The 25,603-nt window shown below is 23.3% G+C and overlaps 1 protein-coding gene across 2 annotated transcripts; it reads right to left on the bottom strand.

Annotated features, from left to right (window-relative positions):
• LOC105360656 (FNIP repeat-containing protein DDB_G0271996) lies at positions 1–24,804 on the bottom strand. 2 transcript variants are annotated; one of them, XM_011497622.1, is made up of 7 exons: positions 24,615–24,804; positions 9,558–9,832; positions 7,758–8,233; positions 7,194–7,350; positions 1,572–1,983; positions 127–242; positions 1–67 (listed from the first exon to the last, which is right to left on the bottom strand). In XM_011497622.1, the coding sequence occupies exons 2-7, from the start codon at positions 9,736–9,738 to the stop codon at positions 18–20; spliced, it is 1,392 nt and encodes a 463-aa protein (XP_011495924.1). In that variant the 5' UTR covers positions 9,739–9,832; positions 24,615–24,804; the 3' UTR covers positions 1–17. The 2 variants fall into 2 exon arrangements, with proteins under 2 accessions (XP_011495924.1, XP_011495923.1); XM_011497621.1 differs by lacking the exons at positions 1–67; positions 127–242; positions 1,572–1,983 and having other exon boundaries at positions 6,403–7,347.
• Between the last annotated feature and the right edge of the window lie 799 nt (positions 24,805–25,603).

The raw sequence follows: 25,603 nt of genomic DNA, 5'->3' as shown, positions 1-25,603 counted from the left end.
CTTTGCATTTAAACGATTTATTCATGTTTCACTGCATTCATGTTATTATGCATATAATCATCTTCATCTAAAACAATCATTTTTGATAAAGCAAATCATAAAACTTGCATAAAACAATGTTCATACCTTCGCGTTCATCCTCTCCCTCTTCAATATGAAGATCGTTATTTTTATTTAGAGGCTCCTTATAATTATAATCATCATATTGCTCAACATCTTCGTTACCACCTTCATTCTCGAATCTGAAAGTTTGAATATATTTAAAATATATTTGTTTTTTTCTATATCAACTATTTACAATTTTCTTAAACATGTATGTGCTTAAACCTAAATTTTACTCAAGGAAAAGAAAAAAATAATTAAAATGATACTGCAAAATATAATAAATTTCTTTAAAAACGCATATTCAATATATATATATATATATATATATATATATATATATATATATAGAGAGAGAGAGAGAGAGAGAGAGAGAGAAGAAAATCATATCATAAATCAAATTAAAAACTCACATAAATAGACAAAAAAGATAATTATTTTATTCTTTTACGTGGAACTATGAACTTTCACAATATGTTTAAAAAAAATACATTAAACTATAGAATAATAGTTAATCTAACATATATTCGCCATATATGCCAAATATAGATAAACATAAAAAAATATATTTTTCAAAAACTATATAATCGAATGTGCAAAACATAATAATGCATTACTTATAACAATTAAATTATTACAATTATTTCTAATTGTTTTCAATTATTTTTTAATTTATTTTTAACACATAAATTTTAAACAATACGTAAATTTAAATTCTTCAGGAAAAACAAATTTGTTTTCCAACATTATTAGACATTATTGTAACATAATAGAAAGAATATAATAGATTTCTATGTTAATTTTAAATATCTTGAAGTTTAAATTCATTAAAATTATTTAATACTCTAAACTACTTCATAATTATTAAATATAGCTTCAAATTGTTCAATTTAGGTAGTAAATTATAATAATTTCTCCATTGGTTGTAATTACAATTACAACATCTAATTTAATTAACTCATGATATTTAAAAATTATATCTACTGTATTATAATTATAACATATTAATTATGTTCACCTGCGTGTTTGTAGAAGGATGAATAAATTTTACATATATACTGATTTGTATATCTGTATACAAATGTATGCAAATGATATCTTATTAAAAAGCACTATAGTGAGTTATTACAAATTATATATATACATAATAGTATCCTTATAATAGGATAATATTATAGATAATATATGAAAAAGTAATTATCTTCGATACTCAAAGAAATGAAGTATTAGAGTTTTTAGATTATTTATAGAAAAGCAAAATATTATAAATTTCTATTATTTTCATTTGAGAGTAACTAAAATTTGTGTAAATATATATAAGACAATTTATAGAAGTAAATATTTATAAGATAGTATGTACTTTAAGGTCATTTTTAAGGAATACAGATTTTATAAATTTTTTGAAAAAATTCTTTAGAACAAGATTCCTAAAGAACTAAACAACTAGATTAACGAAGCAGAATACTTGCCCGCTTTTCTCTACGTGATGATGATCGCCGATTTCCTGAATACCGGGCTTAAGCTTGTACCAACCATCAGGATCGTGTCTTCCAGCGTGCCTTGCAGGTGGTTTTTGTGCCGACTCAACGACTTTAGGAATCTCTTTTGGTTCGAATTCATCAACTTCAGTTTCCTCGGGTTTGATTGGCGGCGCCTGGCCTGCTGATTCCTGAGGCCGCTTTCTTAGGGAAAGCTGGGGTTCGAGTTCGGGTTTAACATCAATAAGCCTTGGGATCGGAAGTACACCCATCGGTAGTTTCACTTTTCCCGCAGCCTTAACGCTTAAACTCTTTAACTCGGAGGAGGGTCTGCTCGAACTTTCTGAAGCACTCTGCATCATCAGCAAGCCGTCAATCTTGTCCGCGTCTGAGTTCGAGACATCTGCCTGCAAAGACACAGCGAGTCCTCAGGGTAACAATGAAGGCCATTCCAAATCAGTCAAACTCTACAAAGAGCCGAAAGCGTACCATGACCCCAATATAAAATCCATTAAATATGTTTTTATTGTTTATTTGTAGATGAAATTTTAAATAATTAATTTTTATTGTTATAGATATACACATAATAGTTTAAATAAGGAAATCTTAAGAAACTTTAATCCTAAGTATTATATTTGGCCTGATAATTATTTTCTTCAAATAAACAAATGTACGACATTATTATGAAACAATAGATTTCGTTTTCATACGAATATAACAAATTCAGTACTATATTTATTAGAAAAATCGAGATTGGTTGATTTATAAATTTATAAGTAAAAATATTTTTCAACGATATAATAAATATTTCTATATATACATAATAAGATTCTTAGTATATAAATAGAGACAATAAATTTATAAATTTCAAAAAATAGATGTTATCAATATTGTTTTATTATTTAAAAAAAAATATTACGATCTTTTATTTTTTATTTAATAACCTTTGTCTCGGTATATTTTAATTTATAATAATATAAATAAATGAAATATTATAAATGTTATAAATATTATAAATGCATTAAGCTGTATATATAATTCTGTCTCACTAGAGATCCATTAGTTGAATTATAATGTTAATACATCTTTACAAAAAACCGTTTTAATTTACAGATAATGAGAATACTAATGTATACATATAGTAATTTAAAATAATATAAGTTTTATTTTTTATATCCAATTTGTATTCAATTATACTACATTCTCTTTGTAGTACAATGTCTCTTTGTAATACTAATGCATACTATATTCTTTTTGTAGTAAAAAAACACGTATTCCACAGATCCTTATAAAGAAAACCATTCATAATAATTTAGTAATTATACTTATAATATAGAGATATAATTATGAAAAATACTAGATGTCATAAAAACCCATAGTAGGACTATATTATAAAATGAAACAATGTAATCTCCATTGTCATTCACAATCTATAAAATAAATAGTTATTAGTAGAGATTTTTTACATCTGAAATACATCTGAAAGTATAATCAATTGTGGTTTAATTCCATAGATTATTTTAGCTTATACTCAAGAATTTTTAATTTAATAAACTGTAACTGTTGTATATAATTATAAAAAATTCAATTCATAGTATTTCAGTTATTATTATAAAGTCTACAAAATATTTTCAACCATAATACAATTTATATTTTTATTAAGCTAAAAAGCATAAACATTAAACTTATACGATCACTCAATTATTTATATAAATTAAATTAATACTTAAATATTAAAAAAAAATTATTTTTTTTTATGAAAAAAAATTCAACTTAAATTATGATATTTAGTAAAACTTATTAAATTTTTTATTTCTATAAAAGATTTTTAAATTTATTGTGAATAAAAATATATAAAAATCTAGTTGCATAAATAAAAATTAATAAACAGCTTGGTATTAGTTTTATATATTTAAATTTCATATAACTTTAGGATATAAAATAGATTCTTAATAATAATGCCATGAAATTTTTTTATTTAATTTTAATAAACCATATCTTTTTAACTGTTTGTTTTTATTGTAGTTATTGTTAAAATGATATATTGATAATTTTTCAACTTATTGCATCAGTATGAATAACAATAAATTGATGGTATATATTATGAAAAATATTTTTTTATACGAAGACAATTTTGTTTCAAGGATAAATATACTTATATATTTACTACTTATGTATAAATATTGTCCTATATTATTATTTCTTTCAAATTAATATTATTTTGACATATTCTATTTAGGGAATACGCATTAATAAATATATATAGGTATATATTCATATATACACACATTAAATAAATTTTATTAAAAAATATTAATTCAAATTAATTAATTAGATTTCTTATAAAGGTGATTTCATAGATTTTTAATTGGCTAGAAAAATTAATCTACATAGTTTTAAATATTTACATACATTTACAATAGTTTTAAAAATTAAAAATTTTGCCTTTTATTGTTACTATTTTACTGACATCTTTATTAGTACTTTATTAAAAAATACATAAAAATATACATATAATGAATCTACGGTTGCTATAACTTATATGTAGAATTGAATTAAGAAAGTATTTTATTCAATTCTGAACTTTAAATTCAAGCTTGACAAATTCAATCAACAACTTATATTATTTCCAGGATTTTATAACTTACCTCAATTACTAAAACAAGATGTTGGCTTAATCGATTTAAGAATAATAGAAAGAAAACGAAAATATAACTTAAAAAATGTATTTATCAGACAATTCGAGAAAAATATGTTGAATAACATGCTTTATTATAAAACAATCAACTACTTCAGTATTTATTTCATTTTCGCTATAATAAAAATTTTAAGATGCGTAAAAACGTAATTTACCACTTTGAATTTCTAATGTAAATATTAAATAACGGAAAACAAACAAAAAAATTTATTCTAAAATGTTAAAAATTAATATTCTATATTAATTCTCTCGCAGCGGAATTACGCAAATCTATAAAAATATTTAAATCGACATAGTAAATTTTTTCTTATTTTAAATTTTCATCTTAAATTTCTTCTTGATTAAAGATAAACTAATAGAGAAAGTCAGTGATAATGTCATTTGCGTGAATAGGACGGCAGAAGAAAAAACACGAGCAAATAAAAATAATAACAATTTATTAATATTTAAAATAACACAGGTAAGAGATACAGGCACATGCTCAAAATCATCTCTATTTGAGATGCTTTTCTAGTTATACGTTTCTTATAATTATCAATATCTTTAATAATATTTTAATAAGATAAAAAAATATAACAATTTTAATCTAGCAGTAGTAATATTTTTGATAATTTTTAGTTTAGTACAATATGATCATTAAATACTAAGTAAAATATAATTATCATTTAAATTAAAACCAATAAATCTTCTACAAGTACATTATACCAGTAATGGATAACTAATATATTATTAAAATTCATATTCAAGTAAAAAATAATCGTTTACATAAGTAATTAAAAAACTGTTAAAAATTGATGAATAATTCAGTTTTTAAAAGAAATATACATGAAATATTTAAAATAAATAATTTTGATTATTTTTTTAAGTTAAATTAAACTTTAATTAAATTAATTAATTAATTTAACTTTAATTAATTAAATATTTATTTATGTAAGTTACTTGTATTATTGACGTAAAAAAGAAATAAAGAATCAATTATAATTAACCATTACTGATACCGTATTCAGCACTAGACATCTGATCTTTCTCCGCTATTCTACATAAATTTTTAATATAATAACGATTACCTCCAAAGTGGTTTAAGGCAAAAATTTTGTTCGATTTGTGCTAATTTTAATAATAATTAAAAATTACAATTTACATATACTAATTGTATATTGTCAGGATGCATTATATAGTAAGCAGTTACTGAGATACGTTACAATTTTTCATAAGGTATATTAATTAAGAACAGTTAACTGTAAGAACAGAAAACTGTACAGAGATCAACAAGCATAAAGAAATTTAAGAAGCACCCCTAAAATCTAATAAAATATTAAAAATTATAAAAACAAAATCGCACACAATAAAAAAATAACTAATAAATAACTGATTAAAAAATGTCCTAGTTTAATGATTTGCAAACTTATATTCGAACATTTTACGCAATTGATAATATAAAATCTATTTCCAAAACTTATTACATTCTAGAACTTTATTTGTATATTTCAATTATTTAACAATAATTGCATATGAAATAATGTAACTTACAAATCATTTTCACTAATTATATTTCATTATCAGATTTTGAAAAAAGAAACACAAATATAACTGTTGCAATTAAATTTCGAAAATTCCACGTTATAAAGTTACTTTTATTTAATTAAACTTCTTAAATTGATATATTGAATTTTCTTTAAACTAATTACATGTATAATTAAAATAATATCTATTTATTATATTTACAATAACGTTATAACATAAGAAATGATATAAAGACATATTTTCTTATATGAAGTGCTAAATGTAAGTATTTTAGAAATATACACTTGTTATAAAATTTTATTTTTTCAATTTAATTCAATCATTTGATTTTGAAATAGTTACAGAAATTCATAAAAAATAGTAATTTTATGTTGCACTTCATTATGGCTAATAATGTATTTTTTCTTTCTTTATTCATAAAAACATCTTGAATATCATTATATTAAATTACCTATTTTAAATATGATACTTGTTTCAAATTAATATTATTTATATACCCAAAGTATCATAAGAAAATAAAATTATTAGTTTAAAACATTTTGTACAGATATAGTTTGTAACTTTATATCATGAAGTATCAAATATCTCCAGGTATATATGGAACATTAGTCTGTCAAAACTAATAATAAATATCATGCTTTCTTTTCTTCAAAGCATAATGTTCGATGAGGTTAGTTTATTAAAATAAAAAAGATCGGTATAAAATGTTAAATTAAGCTAAATGTGATAAATTTGACAAACTGAAATTATTAAGCGAACTCCAGAGGTGGAATAGAAATTCATTGCACATACTGGACGCTCAATATTCCATACATCCGTGGCGCAATCACTCATGACAGTCGATTAAACAAAATGATTAAGATACATATTGTCGATATTATTGGGTTGACCAGCGGCTTGAGGTTTGAATATCGGTACCATTACCGGCTCTTTGGATGAGAGATTAGTATTGGCTTTCATCTTCCTCTGCACGGCGTTTAAGTACTTTTCTGCATTATTTGGAGGTACCAAAACCTGTTTGAGTTGTTCGGTCTTCTCTTGCGAGACCTCATTTACCTTATCCGGGACTAGTTCTTGCTGCTGCTGAACATAGGGCATGGGCAGCCCTGCGTACTGATCTCTAATGTCATTCGGCCCAGCAGGTACGATATTACCGTTTCGATTTTCAAATCGCACATCGCTTTTCGGTTCATTTGGCAATAAATCGTCATATTTAAAACTATTGTTGCTGTTTTTTATATTGCTAATAGTATTATTATAGCCCATATTGATGCCCTTGTTATTCAAGTTGGTATTATTTATAATGTTGCTACCGTCTAGGTAACGGTTGCTCTGGGGTGCTTGTAGGGGCTGCGGATTTTGGCCAACTTGTAATATGTCGCTGAATGGACTTACCTGTAAAAAAGACGATGGTCGCATCACTTGACCCTCATTGTTTTCTATATCTGGCGACTTCTTATTTTCGATGTTATCCAAGCTGATTTCATGCCTTGGCAGTATTTGTGTATTTTCACTTTTTACAACACCAATTGAAAAGTGCGGAGACTTCTGAAAATAAAGGGTTCATCAACATTCCATTTCCTGTTCGTTTATTACATCATGTTCTATTATACGAATAATACAATAATTAAAATTAATAATATAAGTTGTAATATATAGTGCTTTCAAGATAATAGAATTTTTTAGAATGATCTATTTAAATAAATACAAAAATGTATAAGATATGTTTAAAAATTCATATCTAATTAGAATGATTTTGAAAAATACTTTGTTGAGAAATAAAATTTCACAATATTTGAAAATTTAAAAGTAGTTTTCATAGAAATCTTTCTATATACTTGGTACAATATAATAATTAATACAAAATAATGAATACAAAATATATGAACTTATTTGCTCAATTCAATTATTTTAATTAATTCAATTAAATTATAAAAATAGTATACAATTAATACCTTAACATCATCCAATTCTCGTTGCAACTGAATAACTTGCTTTTCTAAGTGCTCCACGTTGCCATTATTATCACCGTTAAGTTTTTTGAGATTATTATAATTTTCCTCTAATTGTTCCTTTTGATTTATTAGTTCCATATATTTTATTTTTAAATGTTCCATAGACTTTTCTTTGTCTTCTCCTGCTTTCTTCAACTGTATCCTCAGATCTTGTAACGTCGATTCAAGCCTCTTGCTATCTTCTAACGCAACAGCTTCTTTTTTTTTGCAATCGTCTTTTAAGTCTTGGTGTTCAGTCTGCAGTAGTTTATAGTTCTGTTGAAGGGAATTAAATCTTTGCATTGCCTCAATAATATCCTTATCTCTTAGGGATCTTTCTCTTGAAGCTTTTTTCTGAAGTTCCTCTTTAGCGGCAGCATTTGCGCTCTTCTCGTTTGAAAGGGTCTTTTCAAGTTGCAATTTGTACTCATAAATTACTGCAAATAGAGCACACAGGAAAATGCATAATATTTTAAAGTTAATAATTTTTATGTATTATTTTTCTAAAATTTTCAAAAAATATGAATTGTAATAATTACTTTATAAAAAATAAAGACAAATTAATTCAATATACCAAAATATAAATTCATTCTTCAATGTATATTATATATTAAAATATGATTGTTCAATTTAGTTAATCTATTAAGGAAAGTTTCAAAAAAAATAAACCATTGAAAAAAATTTGTTTTTGAATATTGTGTGTAATTTCAAAATGTTCCCAAAATTATGTTTATATAATATTTTAAACATATTTTATAAATTTTTAAGATTTCTATAATAAATTTTCTCTTTATAAAACAAAAATCATGTCATTAACACTATCAGTGTATATATTTTATTTTTATATTTATTAAAGTACTTTTATTTGGAAAATTTCTTTAAGCAAATTAAAAAAAATTTATAAGTCATTTAATTGCAAAGTTATTATTTTACAAAATTATCTATATATCTTTATAAAAGTTTAAATAATAAAATACAATTAATTTTTACAACTTTATAAAATATATCCATTAATTGTTCTATTATAAAATTTTGTTAAGAAAAAAAAGAAAGAAATTTTTAAACTAAAAAAATCATCCATATTTTTTAAACTTTATTTTTTCAATATTTATTATAAAAACTGTATTATAAAAAGGACAAGAAAATTTGAGAGACTTAATAATATTTTATAATTAAATTCATAATCCGTATAGATAATTTCATTAAAATAATATTTTAAGATTATTTTGCAACTTTGATTTATGTAAGTGTAATGTTCATAATATACTAAATTAATAATGTGTGGGCATTATTTTTTGGAATGTAAGTTTTAAAAAATATTAAAATTAACGTTAAATTTCAATAAGATTTATGTATTAAGATCAGAGTTGTCATTCGCAGTTTATTTTTAAATTTTATAAAAATACTAAATAAGTTCATTAGCTATTACAATATCATTATTAAACAAAAATGGTTCGTTTCAGCTTAGGATTTTGCTTGAACTGTTAATATTAAGGATATAATGAATAATATTTAAATTTCCATCTTATTTTGCTGTCTTATAATGATGCAGTAGAGCTATGAACTATTATATGAAATAGGGGCGCAGACCTGCCTATAATTTTGAGCTTTCATTCATCTAATAAGCGTCCAATATAACATAATTCTACACTAAATTGGTTTGGGTTTCCGGCGCGTCAAGCTGTATCAAGCTACAGGTAAAATCCTTCAAGGAGATAATGCAATCTGCTCCTGTTAAAAGTTTAATTAAAAAGCGCTTACCTTGTAGCTGGGTGGCAAGAGCCTCTTGTTGTTGAGTGCATTTTAGGTGGAGATCCCGAAGTCGCGCCATTTCCGAATTCGTCGAACGGTAGAGGAACATCAGAAAGACAACTGCAAGGGCGCTGCAGCCGAGGAGCGCAAGGCGGCCCGCTCGACCCCTGCCAAGCCGCGATCCACTCATCTCCCTAAGCACAAATCGCCAGACACTTGTAATTATCGTTGCGACGTCATTTTTGTCGTAGAAAAAGCTCTATTGCCGAAGAAAGGCGCCTCTCCTGTAAATATACACAGTTCCAATGATAAGCCGATAAATTGCTGATCCGACCATTTCAAATTATGTATTAAAATATCTAATTCTTCGCAGGGAATTGTACATGAACAATTATATAAATAAATTGAAATAAAAGTTCTGCTACATACAAAAATGAACACAAAAATATTCTCTTAAGTAGTATAGTTTAAAATTACTTTTACTACGATAAATTATTTAGAATTGATGCTATTTGTTGTTAAAATGAATGTATATTTTTATTTTAGTAAAACGAAATTAAAATGAAATGATCATTTGTTGAAGAATATCTAGCTACTTGCTTTAATTCCAGAGAACTTACTCTAAAATACAACCCATATTTTGTTTACACTAAAAAATTTATATCGATTATCCTCTAACTTTTTATATATTACCGCTTAATAAAGCTTCCATTTATCATTCAGATAATAAAGATAGTTTATATTTATAATAAGATTATATAAATATACACATGTACTAGCAATTAAAAGGCTATTCATATAAAATATTTAATATATACTTAAAAACATCACAAGGTTGATGAAGATAAACATCACTTTTCTTTATACTTTCACAATAAATTAGGCTCGGAGACTGCATTGTACACATTATACTATGTAAAAAATTATAAAAATACAAAATAAATGTTAAATTTAATATTATTTAGTTTACATTTTAAGTTTCAAGTCGATCAATTTCATTTTACATTTTATCAAATTAAAGCAAATTTTTTTTTTCGTTAATCAACTAATTATATTAGATTAAAGAGTAAGCAAATTTACATTAAAATTATGTTAATATAAAATTATAATAGTAACGTATACAATATCTATAAAACAAATAGAATACAGATTTTTATATTACAATCTAGATTAAATATTGTCATAGCTACATTAATATGACTTATTTTACAATTGTTTGACTTAAAATGTTAATATAGACAATATTAAACACTAATATTTATTATTTTAATTAGTTAAAAGCATAGATATAGAAGTATATGTAATTTTAAATTGTATATATTTTTAAAATAAACATTAAAATTAAAATGAAAAATCATAAGAAAATATAATTGACAGGAATAAAATTATTTCTCATAAAAATATTTTCAAGAACATATAGACAATATCTTATCTAATTTGTGTGAAAAGTAATGGCGATCTTATACAAAGTACTACAAAAAAGTGAAATAGGATTAATTTAAATTCCTGTCTCAATTTAAAAAATTGAAGTTAACATTCAAGATCATTTTATCTAGATTTATAAACCTATATTTTTTAATTAAAATCAATTGTACATATATTTATGTATAATCATTAAATTTATGAAATTATTAAAAAATAAATTTATGAAAATATTTAATTTATAAAAAACAAATATCATAAATTAATAATAAAAATATTTAAAATCAGATTCTACATATTTTTGAGGGATGCAAGACAATAAGATTGAACTAAGTCATGCTGTTAAAAAAGTAACAATATATTATAATAATATTGCTTTAAAAAATTTTAAATTACATTATAATTTTATTTCAAATGTAAATGAATTTTTTTATTTAAAATTCTTTTAAAACTTTACTCCAATTCAGTCAAATAGGAAACAATTGTCGAATATAAGACATTTAACTTAATAGCAATCACTTTAAAAATGTAAAATTAATACGAATAAAGCAATTGTAACCGAAAGTTTACAGAAATCGTTTTGATTTATCATATTTGATAAAAATGTATTTTTATGGTGTTATAGTATTTCAAAAGTATTCCAAATTTCATTACCCGTAGTATTATTAGATTCATCATACTCAAAAGTATCTTATCTTATTTGATAAGTTCAATAAACAATAAAATAAACATATCCAAAAATTTTATTAAATCCTGTATTTAAATAGATATATTGTAAAAGCTTAAAACTTAAAAAACTTATAAAAATTTACATAGATTTATCATAAAATGTTAATTTTCATTATGATAAATATTTATAGAATAATAGATTTTTTATAAATATTTCTTCTAGAGATTCTTATGAAAGTATGTACTCTTCTTTAATTTATATAAGTGAAATTTTACTTTCCATACCAAAGAAAATTCCTTGTAAATCATAATAAAAATGAAGGGTATAACTTTAGAAATTTATATTTTTCATATCTCTTTATTCGGAAGCAGTCATTAATTGACAATAAATATTCATATAGTCAATTATATAAAAATAGAAATTATTTTTATGTATATAATAGATGAATATTTTTGTGTGTATAACATAATAAAAGTTATGTTTATACATTTCTACTAAATTACTAACCTAATTATATTGAAATAAACAATGTTTGAGAACGAAATTGTTGTGACTACTTTTACTTACGGACTATATAAAATAATATAAAAAACGAAAATATAAAAACAAATATTGTATCTTATATACCATTATTTAAAAGCTACTTTAAAGAATAGAACTTTTTCTGTATGAATCCTTATTTTTCAATACATAAATATATAAATTAATCGTATTTAACTGTATTATTCAATTTATGTATCTTACATTGATTTAATTTTATGCTATAAAAAATTAAAAAATAATTATTTCAAACTTGGTTCAAATATCAGTATATATAATTTGAAATTCAGTTACGTATAAAAGTTAACAAATGCATAAATAATAGACTGAATTTAAAGAATACCTTATTCCTTAACTATACAGAGGTAGAACACTGAGATTTATGTATAACCGTACACTAAAAATGGTAAATACGGAAATGTTTAACTTTCATACATTTCTATGTGTAAAATTTTTTTCGAAAAACTGCACACTTAATCCATTTAAACAAGAAATTTAATTTTTTAAACTTCGCCAGACTTAAAGAAGGTACAAAAACTTGAAAATATCAGAACTAATAATAGTGTACATATAATAAATACGTTAGAGATTAATAGGTCGTTAATAGAACGTGATTCGTTACAGATTAATAGGATACTTTTTATTATCGTAGCTCTTAATAAGTACTTCGCTTTATGTACTTGTACACCAAGTTTTCGAAAATCACGGAAAGCTATATATACAATATGGGAATATTAGATTAACGTATTTTATGCAAACTAATAAAGGTACGCGGTTATACATATGTAACATTGCGCACTATTCTTGTGAAACGATATTACTAATTGATGTTTCAAAATTAAGATAGTTTGTAATTAAACTAACTTTATATTATATTTTTTATTTGTGTTATACTCTACTGCTATACTTTCTTGGGTTCATTATTTGGTTGTTTTAATGTTTAAAATATATTAAAGAATTTTAAAAATATATTTTTTTAAATATAAATTTTAAAATAAGTTTAAAAATATTAAAGAATATATTTAATTCGAAGCTTGTTTGTCTTAATTTATTTTGGCTTTAAATTGTTAGCCTTTTGTAAGTAAATCATTAAATTATAGTAGGGTTAGGATAGAAGGAATTTTTTAAATTAATATTATTTATAATATATTAGCATACGCATATGTTGATATCATAAAATTAATACTAATCGATACAATTATTAGTTGTTAAATACATGCTTTTTATTGGTTTTTACATAATTTTTACATACAATTTTAGAAAAAAATAATATAAAACAATATTTTAATAGATTTTATTATACATAGACTAAGATTAACAATATATATTGCATTTCTTATTTTATTTAATAATTCATTTTTCATATTAATAGAGATAATAAAGATATATATAGTTATAAGTGATTTTCTAAATTTAACATAAAAAAGATCTCTACGGTACATTTGTAAGTGTATACAGATAAAAATTTTGTATATGTCATTGTATAATTCAATTCTATAGATACATTAAAATTACAAATCTCGAATTTCAAATGATTTTTCGCATTCAAATACTTAAATAATGGAAGCTTTCCATTTATTTCTTTTTCTTATTTCTTTGGATAAACTTTTTATACACTTATATTCTTCATTATTCAATTATAGCTAACTATTTATAGATACATAAATATGCAGCTGCACGATGAATTTATTGCAATGAAATGTAGTGGTCAACTAACAAGCACGGAACAAAACAAAAAATATAGTTCGTAAAGTGCCATAATAAAGTATTCCTAGCTAAATTAATTCTAGTAAAACTAATTAATATATTGCAACAACAATGATTAACATACCCTTTTAAAATAATGAGTATCACATCCTTAGATAAACGAAATTTACATTTTATGTACTACTCACATCTCTTCATATGAATTTAATAGAATACTCAGTATTAATAATAAAAGTGAGTAATTAAAAAATTCAGCATAAAAGAAAGCAACTACTAAAAATCATGAATGTATATATTTAACATTTATTAGGAAGTTGAAATTAATACAACGTAAGTAAGCTAATAATATTGAGCTGCTTAGTTGATTACGGGCTCTGAAAAGAGTGGGGATAGTCTTATTTATCTTACGAAAATTCACCTAGATAGAAAATTTTGAACAGATCTTTTATGAGAACTCCTTGTTTCATTTTTATTTAACAGCCCGATGAATCTTTTTTCACATAGTTGTTCTCCTAATTTTCATTTATATATTTGTAAAGTTGAAATAGGTCAGCAAAGATCATTTAACGAAAAAAAGAATGCGAATCAAAATTCATTTGTACATGAGTTTATAGAACAATCTTACTCCTTTTGTCACATTTCGTACATACATACAAGTGTACAAATGCTACGCTTTTATTATAATCCAACTGCAATCATTTAAGTCAATTTTTAAAAATTCATCGTGTTTTCAATTAAGTATTATTATTTGGCAGTTTTATATATCTACACTCATACAAATTTCATGCATATAGAAAAATCAATTAGTAATTTTATGCGATAAGCTGTGTACACCTCCATTTTAACTATACATTTTATAGTAATTCTCAGGTTATTGGTGTACTGCGATTACATTCTAATGTAGAATCTTGATAAAAATTGTCAGTGCAAAAATAATTTTTAAATTGCAATTAAAATATTGGCTGAAAATAAATCCTTGCATAATACATAAATAGATGAAATACATAAAGAATATTGTATTTATAAATGAATACTTTGAAACTAAAATATAAACAAAAATCATTTACGATCGTAACTTTATTATGAAATAAAATACAAATCACGCAATTGCACTAGTGTTGCAATATTAACAACAATTATTAAGTCGGATTCATGTTAATAATATAAAAACAACGTATTTCATATCCACGTTAGGAATATATTATTAAAAGACTTTTAAAAAGATTATTAAAGAATGTATTTACTTTAAAGAATACTATCAATTATCACATTAAATAAGTAATTTATAAAATAATGTTTACTGAGATTTTCAATAAAGTGTATAGTGAATGTTATAATATTCATTTAAATGTTTAAATTTTATAATATATATTTTTTAATAATTAAAAAAACATATTTAAAATACAATATAAAAAAATTATCTTTAAAAATGATAGAACATATGAATATCATAATTCTAAAATATCTTGAAAATGTTAAAAGTACATATTGTTAAATTCGATACATTATTAAAAATGGGTGATTTTATTTATACTAGCGTAGATATTAATTTAAATTTGAAAATGTAATTGAACACCAAACGTATAAATATAGAAAATTAATGCAAGCCAATAAATAATATATCTGATCTCTTAAAAATATTAATGTTTATTTTATTACTTATTTTATGAAATCATAATACGTTAACATTAAGTATTCTAAATCTAAACTAAATGAAATTTGATACAATTTGTTAAGGAACAAAATCGGTTGTACCAAAAAACCAATATTTACATTGGAATTTACATTGGAAAAACTTTATATTATTCAAATAATTAAAATAAAATAAAAATAAATAAAAGTTAAAAAATAAAAATAACATAAAATATTAAAAAAGAACAAAGCTAATTTATAAACATAATTAATATGTTAAGACAGTAATTATATAATAAAATTAAATATTCTATTAGAAATCGATGTAATCTTATTGTTCAGGATTGGAGTACTTTCCAAGAAAATTAATTCTCCAAAATTTACAATTGTTCTAGCTCGCAAAATCGTAAACATTGATTCCGAAAATTCTCGATCATTTTAAAGCCTTTGCTTGCAAACGTCCTGTAATGTTTATCTAGTCTCATCATAGCAACGACGATTGTAATCTCCAACCTTGTAATGCTTGCTTTCTTAGAATTCTCGAAACTTATAAAGCTCTGGTCTCGAAGCGTCACAACTTCTGTATTACTTCTGCATCATAACGTCACTATATTATGTGCTACATCAGCGCCAAGTCACTGTAATCTGTACTGTATTCTGCATCAAGGCGCCAATACCCGCTAAATCTCGACAAGTGCCACAGCGCGCACTGTCAAGATACACTGAGGTATTGAACCATTTATATTTATTCATCAAGAGGAGATTCGCACTTAAAACACCACACGTGTCACTATATAAGGAGCGTCAAAGATTTATGACATTTAACTTCTCAGTGTAGTAATTTTCTACCAAGCGCACGACACCAAGAGGACCCGGAGTTTTACAAGCTCCAACCTCGACTTGCAGTGCATGCTACCTCCACGTGAAAATATCACTAAAGAACGGTAAAATCTCAACGATTCTCACCACCAACGTACAATCATAATTGTGTATTTGTAAATTAAAACTCAATAAATAGCACGAAAAGCAATTGTGTTACTAAACTGTTGATTACTGAAGTGAAGCATTAACCTCTCACTTATTCACACTGTTCCTCCAGTAAAATGGTGGATATGGTCTAATCTACCATCGTGGTCTTTCGACCACCGAGTGACTGGATTTCTGAACACATATTATTTTAAATATTGAATGAAATGTAAAAGTTTCAAATCAAACGCTCGTAATGTTTACTAAAAAAAACTGAATAATAAAATAATATTTTGAAAATTTAATAATATTTAAAAATTTAAAAGAAAATTGTAATTATTTAAAATTATAATGAATTAAAAAATTTTCTCGTGTAATTTATGAATAATTAATCTGTTCATTGTTTTAGATTCATTTTAAAAATACCTGAACTCGAATATTATTTTTCTTAAATCTGTTAAAAAAATACTAAACACAAATGTCATCTTAATTCTTAACTTGCAATTAAGAAATTTTTGTTTTTTAAATTATACTCACAAAAAGAAAGTTTTAATTATATTTACTACTTTTTTACGATATATTATATGAACAAATAAAGCAATTTTAAATTTCCTAACATATTTTGCTTTTAATGAATATATGAATAAATTGAAACTTAACATAATTTTTAAAATAAATGATGTAAAGATAGAATATGTACTGACTATATAAAAAATTCATTTCATTAGTTAATGTAAAGTTTTGCATAAATTCTTCCTTAATATTATTATTTTATATCACAAAATTCTTTAATTCTTATCAATTATATAAGAAGTTATATAACACAATTACTATTCAATCTGTAAATAACTATCAATAAATTTATTGTTATAAATTGATATATAGATCAATTTTAATTAAATCTATTTTTGACCACATGAAATATTTTTATAAAAGCAGGTTATAATATTTTATTAGATATCGAATATTTAGCAACTAGAGATTAAAATTAGTCAAAACCCATATTTATAGGTTTTAAAATGTGTGCCATATCGCACACGTTCAGATTTCTTCATTTAAAAAGCTAAGCAAATTATTTATTTTTTATAATGCTATATTAATTTATTGCATTATATTATTTTAATTACAAATGAGTTCATTTAATTTTTTCAGTTCTCTATTTTTAAGTCACTATTCTTTCATGACAAGATAATTTTAATCAATTATATATAAACATTCAGTTTATATGATTTCTTGTCTCTTTAATAGTCATTTATATAGATAATTGAAATAATCGATATGAGATAAATTGAATTCTTAAATTACAAATCGAAATAATTTAGCATGATCATAATTATAGTTATATTTGTTGCAGTCACATTCAACAATTTGTATAACAGAAATACCTAGAAAATATTGATCTTTACAATTGATAATACAACAAAATACAATAGCCAATAACAAATTTTAAAAGTAACCATAAATAAACTTATCCATCAATATTCTCACTAATCTAACGAAGATTTTTACTAATCAATTTTTTTTAATGTTATTGGTAATATACTATAGTTATCTGCAATATACAATATGTAAGTATCTAGAAAAAACGTATATATTTACTGCAATTATTCTTGACTTAAAAGAAATTTTTTTATAAATACGGTTAAAACATAATAGATCTATCGTTTCTAATATTTTTAGTGAATATGCTAAGATTAATTACCGACACGAAACATTTCTCTTTAATATTCAAAGTAATTACAAAAATAGTGAGTCATTTAGTAATATTGGATAGTTATTATTTAATTTCCTACATAAAGAAACTCTATCGCTTACGAAGAAAAAATGTTCATGATGAAGTGGAAGCAGTGCCACAGATTAAAAAGTCGTTATTATAAAAATGTTAATAATTAAGGAAAAAAGAGAAATGTGGGAGAGTGCAATAATATGAACTACTATTGTATATAAATTGTATATAAAAATATATTGTATATAAAAAAATGTATATATAAAATTTCACAATTCGTAATATGACTTTTATTAATCCATTACTAATTATAGTTTTCAGAAATCATTTGAAGTCATATTTCTAAACATGTCACAATAACGGCAACTGACCATAAAGTCACACTTTTTAGATTCTTAAAGAAGTTATAATTTCAAATATTTGTCATAAACATTATTATGAATAATTAATTAAGGGTGATTAAACATAAATTTTGTTTGTACATGATAGAAATTATTAAATGCTTGATTTATTAAATACTTCACATTTAATAATATATCTATCGTAACTTAGTAAGTATTTTTATTCATAACCGATTAAAATCAATTCAAAATCATTTCGCAATTGAAACAAAATAATAAAATATTTTATCTAAATAAAATTCGGTCTCAAACCTTCTTCTAGATGAAAATAATTATAAAGTAAATATCTCCTAAATTAAAAAAAATCAAGTTAACATATTAAAAGATCAATGAATCAACGTTAAATATTTATTGCTGTAATAGACAGATCACGATGCCAATAGTAATACTAAATTGTAGCTTGGTAAACTTAATATCATTCTTAGAATAATTTTATAAGTTCTGGAATCATACATTCAAATATCAAGTATTAAGTTAAATAATAATTATTAACTTCAGTTTAATAATTAATCTATGAATAATTTCCACGTGAAAACAAATTAGTAAAAAATGCAATTCAATACATATAGCAAATAAAAAATTTTAATCATCCCATGAATTTAATAAAGTAAATTAAGTTACGGAAATGAATAATCTGAGATATAAGCTTCTCTTTAAAATTCATACATCATCGAATACAAAAAACCTTGAAGCAAGAGCAACACATAAGCAATCCCTAAATTCTGGAAAAATAGAGAAAAAGATTCTTCCTCTTTATTGTAGATGTGGTGATCTGTAGATTGTGTGAAAACCAACTCCAACTAAAGCTATTAAAACTCCTTTACTGTTTTAAAGCGTCAGCATAATCAACCGTATAGGTTTTGAACCTTAGTATTGAACTATTAAGGGAATATAAATGCACGCGTGTTTAAACCGAAGCGAGTATTAACTATTTCACCGGCTTGCTATTACTGTTGTGCATACACCATATATCGTACAGTTTGTCAACTTGAAGAACGTAATCATAAAAATAGAATAAAATAGAAAGTCGAAATTTTTGTGGGAAATAGATGAATATTAGTTAAGATACAATTTTCAAAGTAATCATAGGCAGCTAAAATACATGCCATAAAATTAATAAATCAACAACGGCTAGCATTGAAAATTGACTAAAATTAATATTATTCTGAATTTATGTTTTTAATAAAATAAATAAAATAAAATAAATCTTGAACACTTTAGTATTTTCATAATTCAACGTAAGCTTAAATTATTTTATTATGGTATTTTTATCGCTCAATGTATGAAATATGAAATAGGTAATGAAACCAACTCAAGAACATCTCATCTTCAGTATTTTTTAAAATTATTTTTAACATAATAAATAACAAATATTTGTTTAATAAAATATTTTTCTATATAAAAAAAATTTGTATATATATCATTGTTATAGATTTTATAAGTATTTAATATATATGTTTGTAGGATTTATTCGACTTATAATGAGTTGAAATAAATTATTACCAATATTAATTTATTATATACTGTAATCGCGTGTAGACTATTAGTTTTCTATAATAATATTTTAAAAATGATTTAGAGTGTATACTATTATGTTGTAGTTGTCAAAGTCCATGTCTTAAGATAGTAAAGATTCAAAAAGTTATTAAATTTATATTATGTATTAAAAAATATATATAATTTGAGACGTAATAAAGATTTTGAATTTAATAACAACGATTTTGGTTCTTTGTAGTATTTTCATTAATAAGATTTTTTTAGACCAATTTGTAAATAAGAAATTTTCATTATCCTGAAATATATTATACACGTACATAGAGCATCTCGTGCTTAAGTAAAAAAAGTCTAAAAGTTTGACTGTGCAAAAATATACACAATTTAAGAAATTAAATTGGATGTCACACTAGCTATAATCAAAAGCTAAATGCTCAAGAATTTACTGTATAATATAGTTATTAACCAAGATCGATAACAAGTAAAATACACATAACATGTGGAGTGTATCGAACGTATATTCTAATTGTAAATTATTTTTAAAAAATCTGAAAATACACATTTTCTTTAAGAAAAAGTATATTATTTTGCTTGTATAAATCTTTAATTAAAGTATATTTTGATCTGATAAAAAATAAAAATAAATAAATAAATAAAGTGATGAGAATGTCACATCATAAATAATATTTTTAATACGTTATTTAGTAGTTTAATAACATATTTTTGGCAAAACAAATTGATAATATATAATACCAAAGATCATTTCTCAATTAATATCTGAAATTTAATCAACAAAATTCGTTATTGATTAATTTTTTTAATTTTCGTTTGTACAATTTTATTAAATTATTCTTATAACCAATATCAAAGATATGAAATTATAGTAATTAAGAAAAATCTTTAGGCAACCTAAAAGTTTTTATTTAAAAAATAATAAACATTATTTTCAAACAAATTTCATCAAATGTAATGAATATAATCTTCTTTATTAATATTTTTTGTTCATTATTACTATACTTTACTACGACCTACATATTTTAGAAATGTAAAATTAATCTTAATAAATATTGTAATTATTAATAGTATTATTAAATATAAACACAAATTGAAGTTTAAATATAAATTTATTAATTATATATTTATAATACGATTATTATAATTACAAAATCCTTCATTACTTTTAAAAAATTATATCATTGAGTATGCAAAATTATTTTCATTTTACGAATTTTTTTTATTCAATTTACATAATCTTTGTTTTAAATCATCTAAATAGTACTAAAATATTTATAAAATAAGTGTAATTAATTGTTGTAGCTGGCATCAACTTTTGTAAAAGTACTGTCAAAAATAGCTGTAAAAGTGTAAGCGTTGTTTTTTAATTATACTGATTGTGAACCATCCAATATAAAAAAATCGATGTTTTAAATTTTTTAGCTTTCATGTTCAATAATTATATTGATATATTGATACATTCTTTGTTTTCGTATTAAAATTTTGGACAATTAATTTAATTAATTCCATCTTGAAATACCAGCTTGGTGAATTTCATACAAATATTTTCATTCTTCAATATTATAAATATAATTCACAAAATATTAATTAATTTACTTCAGAAAGGTTTTGAACTACTTATCAATAATAACGATAATTGAAATATAAGACAATGAAAACATAAATTTTAGTTTTTATTAATAATATGCATTGAATATATTAATAAATCTCATTAACTTCTAAAAATGGTATATTGCCATTTGCCTCGTACGTATTTCTAAAAATAATAGTAATTATGTACAATTATTAAGTTCATATGTAATTATATTATGTAAAACGAACGAGATTATATTAATTATTATAAAAAGATAATATAAATAATTAAATATACAGTGTATTTCAGAAACTTTCTTCAATTAAATATATATATATATATATATATATATATATATATAGAAGAAAAATTAAATTAGATTAAATTAGAAGCATATTACTTTATCCAAAAGATATTAAATAGTAAATTATGAAATAAATTTAATAATAAAGAATAAAAATATATGGTAAATTTTTAATACTTGCATTTTGATAGAATTTTTTCTTAATATAATTATCATCTATTTCTAAAGATGTTAATAGAAATATCACAAAATGATATATTTAAATAAAAATACAAATTAGTACATACATTCAAAAAAAAAGACTCCATATACGTATATAAAAAAATATATTTACAAAGTATAAAATAACAAAAAGCAATAAAATTAATTTAATTTACAGAAAAATTGCTATACTTTTAAAGATTATATAATTATCAATAATTATTTTAATATTATTAATAATTTACCTATTAAATGAAAACTAAGCATAGCACAAATAAATTGAAATTAAATGTACGTTTAATTTATTTTAAATATTGTATTTGAATTATAGTTTATTATTTGAACAGGTATATATAATTTCAGTTACAACTATTTCATTATTAGCAAAATAAATGAAGTAAACTTTAGAAATAAATTGAAATTAAAAATTAAAAATATATAATATTATAATTTAATGTAAAATAAATATAACATATAAGACAAATATTATTTTAAGATTTCTAATTTTATGTTTTATTTCTGATGAATGTAATTCATTTGTACAAATTTTGCCTTATTTAAAATCCACTATATGGTTCATTTAAATCAAAATAAATTTTATCATTTTGGTATTATTTATTTATTTTTTGTAATATGTAGTAAATGTTTGAAAAAATATTCTCTGAATTGTATATATTATTTTACCTTTTTCTAAAATTATTCTCATCAACAAATCTATTTTAAGGGACGTATTTACAAAAATAATTATAATAGAAAATATGTCTATAATTATGTGTATAGGTATCATTAAAAACGTTAAAAAATAGTAAACGATAGAAAATTCTAAATACATAAAAAATAAATTGTCCAAATTATTTTTATTTTATATTTGTAAAAATTTGATAATCAGATTGAAGAACAATAACTTATCTGCGTGCATAAAAAATTTATAAAATATATTTAATATTCTTATATCGTATAACATTATTTATAATTTATATTTTAACTAGGTTAATATATAAATTAACACACTAGCTTTGTAAATCTGTATTAATAAAAAATTTTATACTGTAATGTTGAAAGTTGTTTTGCAATCATAGATAATTATTTGAATATATTTGGTATGTACTAATAAATTTGTCTTCAATTATCTCTGATACTTTTAATGATCGTCTGTGTAATAATATTCTGACGAATGTATATTTTTACTGAATAAATTGTAATTACATAATTAAATGTCAACTACATTGTTTAATAATATATGTTCAAAAAATTAATTCTTTTAAAATTAATTCTTACAAATATATAAAATAATTTTTAAATACTTTAAAGAAAAAGATACACCTAATTAGCACGCAATAAACTACAAGTTTCAATATAATTATGTATAAAATATATGGAAACTGTAATTTTTAAACTCTCCACTGGATTTGAGTAAGTACATAGTTTTGAAAATTTTAGTGTGAAATTGTATATTTCATTACAAAAACCGATTTATTTCAATTTTTTATTTAGCTGACATTAAATAACTAACTCTCGTTATATGGAAAATTGAAACTAATATATTTTAAAGCTAATATTTAATATTTATAGTAATTCTTCATTACTTAAAAATGAAAAATAAATGCATTTATGTATATTTTTATTTATAGACTTCAATCGAGTAGAATGCATGAATTATAGCTTTACGTTTATGTAAATTTGAATTTATCGAAAATATTTCTTATATCTCAAAATTAATGCTACAATACACAGATTTCACTTATAACATGCACATGTTATACAAATGTAAAACTGCATAAAGATAATGTTAAATATTGATAATAGTTTCAATTTTTGCTTTGATTAAATATTTTTCATTCATAATGTATGTTTATAAATTCATATTGTTCGTTTTAAGTTAAGTTAAGTTTATGCAGATGTTTACATCTCACAGCGTATTAATGTGCAATTCTCTGCAAATATTGTTCAATGACTGGAAGGCTTTATTTATATTTTATGAGAGTTAAAGCTTTATGCATGATTTAATCATTAAAATTCTTATATCATGTTTGGGCAATGAATAGTGCTCCAATAGATGTAGTTATATTTGATATGTATATCATACTTATATTCATGGTAAAGTAATTTATAAATTATAATATTATCAAAATTTAATAAATTATCTTAATATTAAAATAATTCAATACTTTTTATTATAAAAATGAGTCTATGGTTCATTACGTGAAGAAAGACTATTTTCTTGCTAAAAATTTCATAAATACGTAAGAAAGGTAAATCTACAACTGTTCGCCACTTAAACAGATAAAACCACAAAATTAAATAGAAAAATTTCAAGAAACGATATTCATTATTTCTTACCTAAGTGAATAAATTACGTGTGAAGCTTTGCTTCTCTCGAATCTTAAGCGCGCGCGCGCACTCTCATACACGTACCTTTCTGTCTCTCTCTATCTTTCTCTTATTCAGTTTTTCATTCTCTTGTCAAGGATACTCTGCAGCCAGTAGTAACCCTCTTTTCTTCTCACTTCGAAGCCGAACAGATTATAAGCCAATTGTTCGCTTTCTTTATTTCTCTGTCTCATTAATTACTCTTTTTCACAATTTTTTAAATTTTACTTGAAGCTTTTATCGGTTCTGTTTAAAAAAGCAAAAATCAAAAAGAGAAAGAAATGTAAATATGTAGCGCATAGTACGTGCGAGACGTTCAGATAGCTAGCGGGATTCCATGGATGTATGTTTATACTTTCTTACGCTTCTTTTGCACACAAATAAACGCACCCACAGCATACATGTGTAGGTAATTCACATACCAGCCAAATCCCACAGCCCGGTGTGATATGACTACAGCGTTAGGACGATCGCTCTGCCGTATCGATAAGATGCACCCGTTGCCGTTGCGTACTCCAGCTCGTGGCGACGATGGAAGAGTGAGGTTATGCAACACGCATTTTGCTGCTGCGACTCTCACTTTTCATTACTCGAATACTGTGCGAAAACATTTGATTGGATGGCATACAGGTCGGTCCTTTAGCTGCTGACCTGCGACACTTGTGCTCTATTACTCCTTTTCTCCCAAGTACTGCTTAACGCTCAACCAACATTTCTATCTGTATGTACACAAGAGCTTCAGTATTTTTGTGTGCATGCGCCTGCGTGCGCGTGGATGCGTTGACACTGCACGCAATTATAGTTGACATAGAGAAAAATTGATCAAAATGATGCTTCCAGATCTTGATTCTCTTTTCGTTCGCTCCTCGCGATTATCATAATCTACAGCGTTCTTCGTTTTTATCTTAGTCAATAAGGATTAATTTTTGTTTACTTTAGCAACGTATTTGCTACCGGTCATATTTCCGTATCCGATCGTAATTTTCCTCTACGAATAACGGAATGGCTTTTCTTTTGACGTGCACATATTTTTT

This window comes from Ceratosolen solmsi, unplaced genomic scaffold (genome assembly GCF_000503995.2).
Source record: "Ceratosolen solmsi marchali unplaced genomic scaffold, CerSol_1.0 scaffold47, whole genome shotgun sequence".
Classification (NCBI taxonomy): Eukaryota; Metazoa; Arthropoda; class Insecta; order Hymenoptera; family Agaonidae; genus Ceratosolen; species Ceratosolen solmsi.
Note: the sequence above shows the minus strand (reverse complement) of the source record. Positions and strands in the feature narration are given on the sequence as shown.

Coding starts and splice junctions, on each gene's coding strand:
- LOC105360656 (XM_011497622.1), bottom strand. CDS start 9,738: ATGAGTGGATCGCGGCTTGGCAGGGGTCGAGCGGGCCGCCTTGCGCTC. Junction 8,234..9,557: donor TCTTGCCACCCAGCTACAAG/GTAAGCGCTTTT, acceptor CTCTATTTGCAG/TAATTTATGAGTACAAATTG. Junction 243..1,571: donor CATCACGTAGAGAAAAGCGG/GCAAGTATTCTG, acceptor TCAAACTTTCAG/ATTCGAGAATGAAGGTGGTA.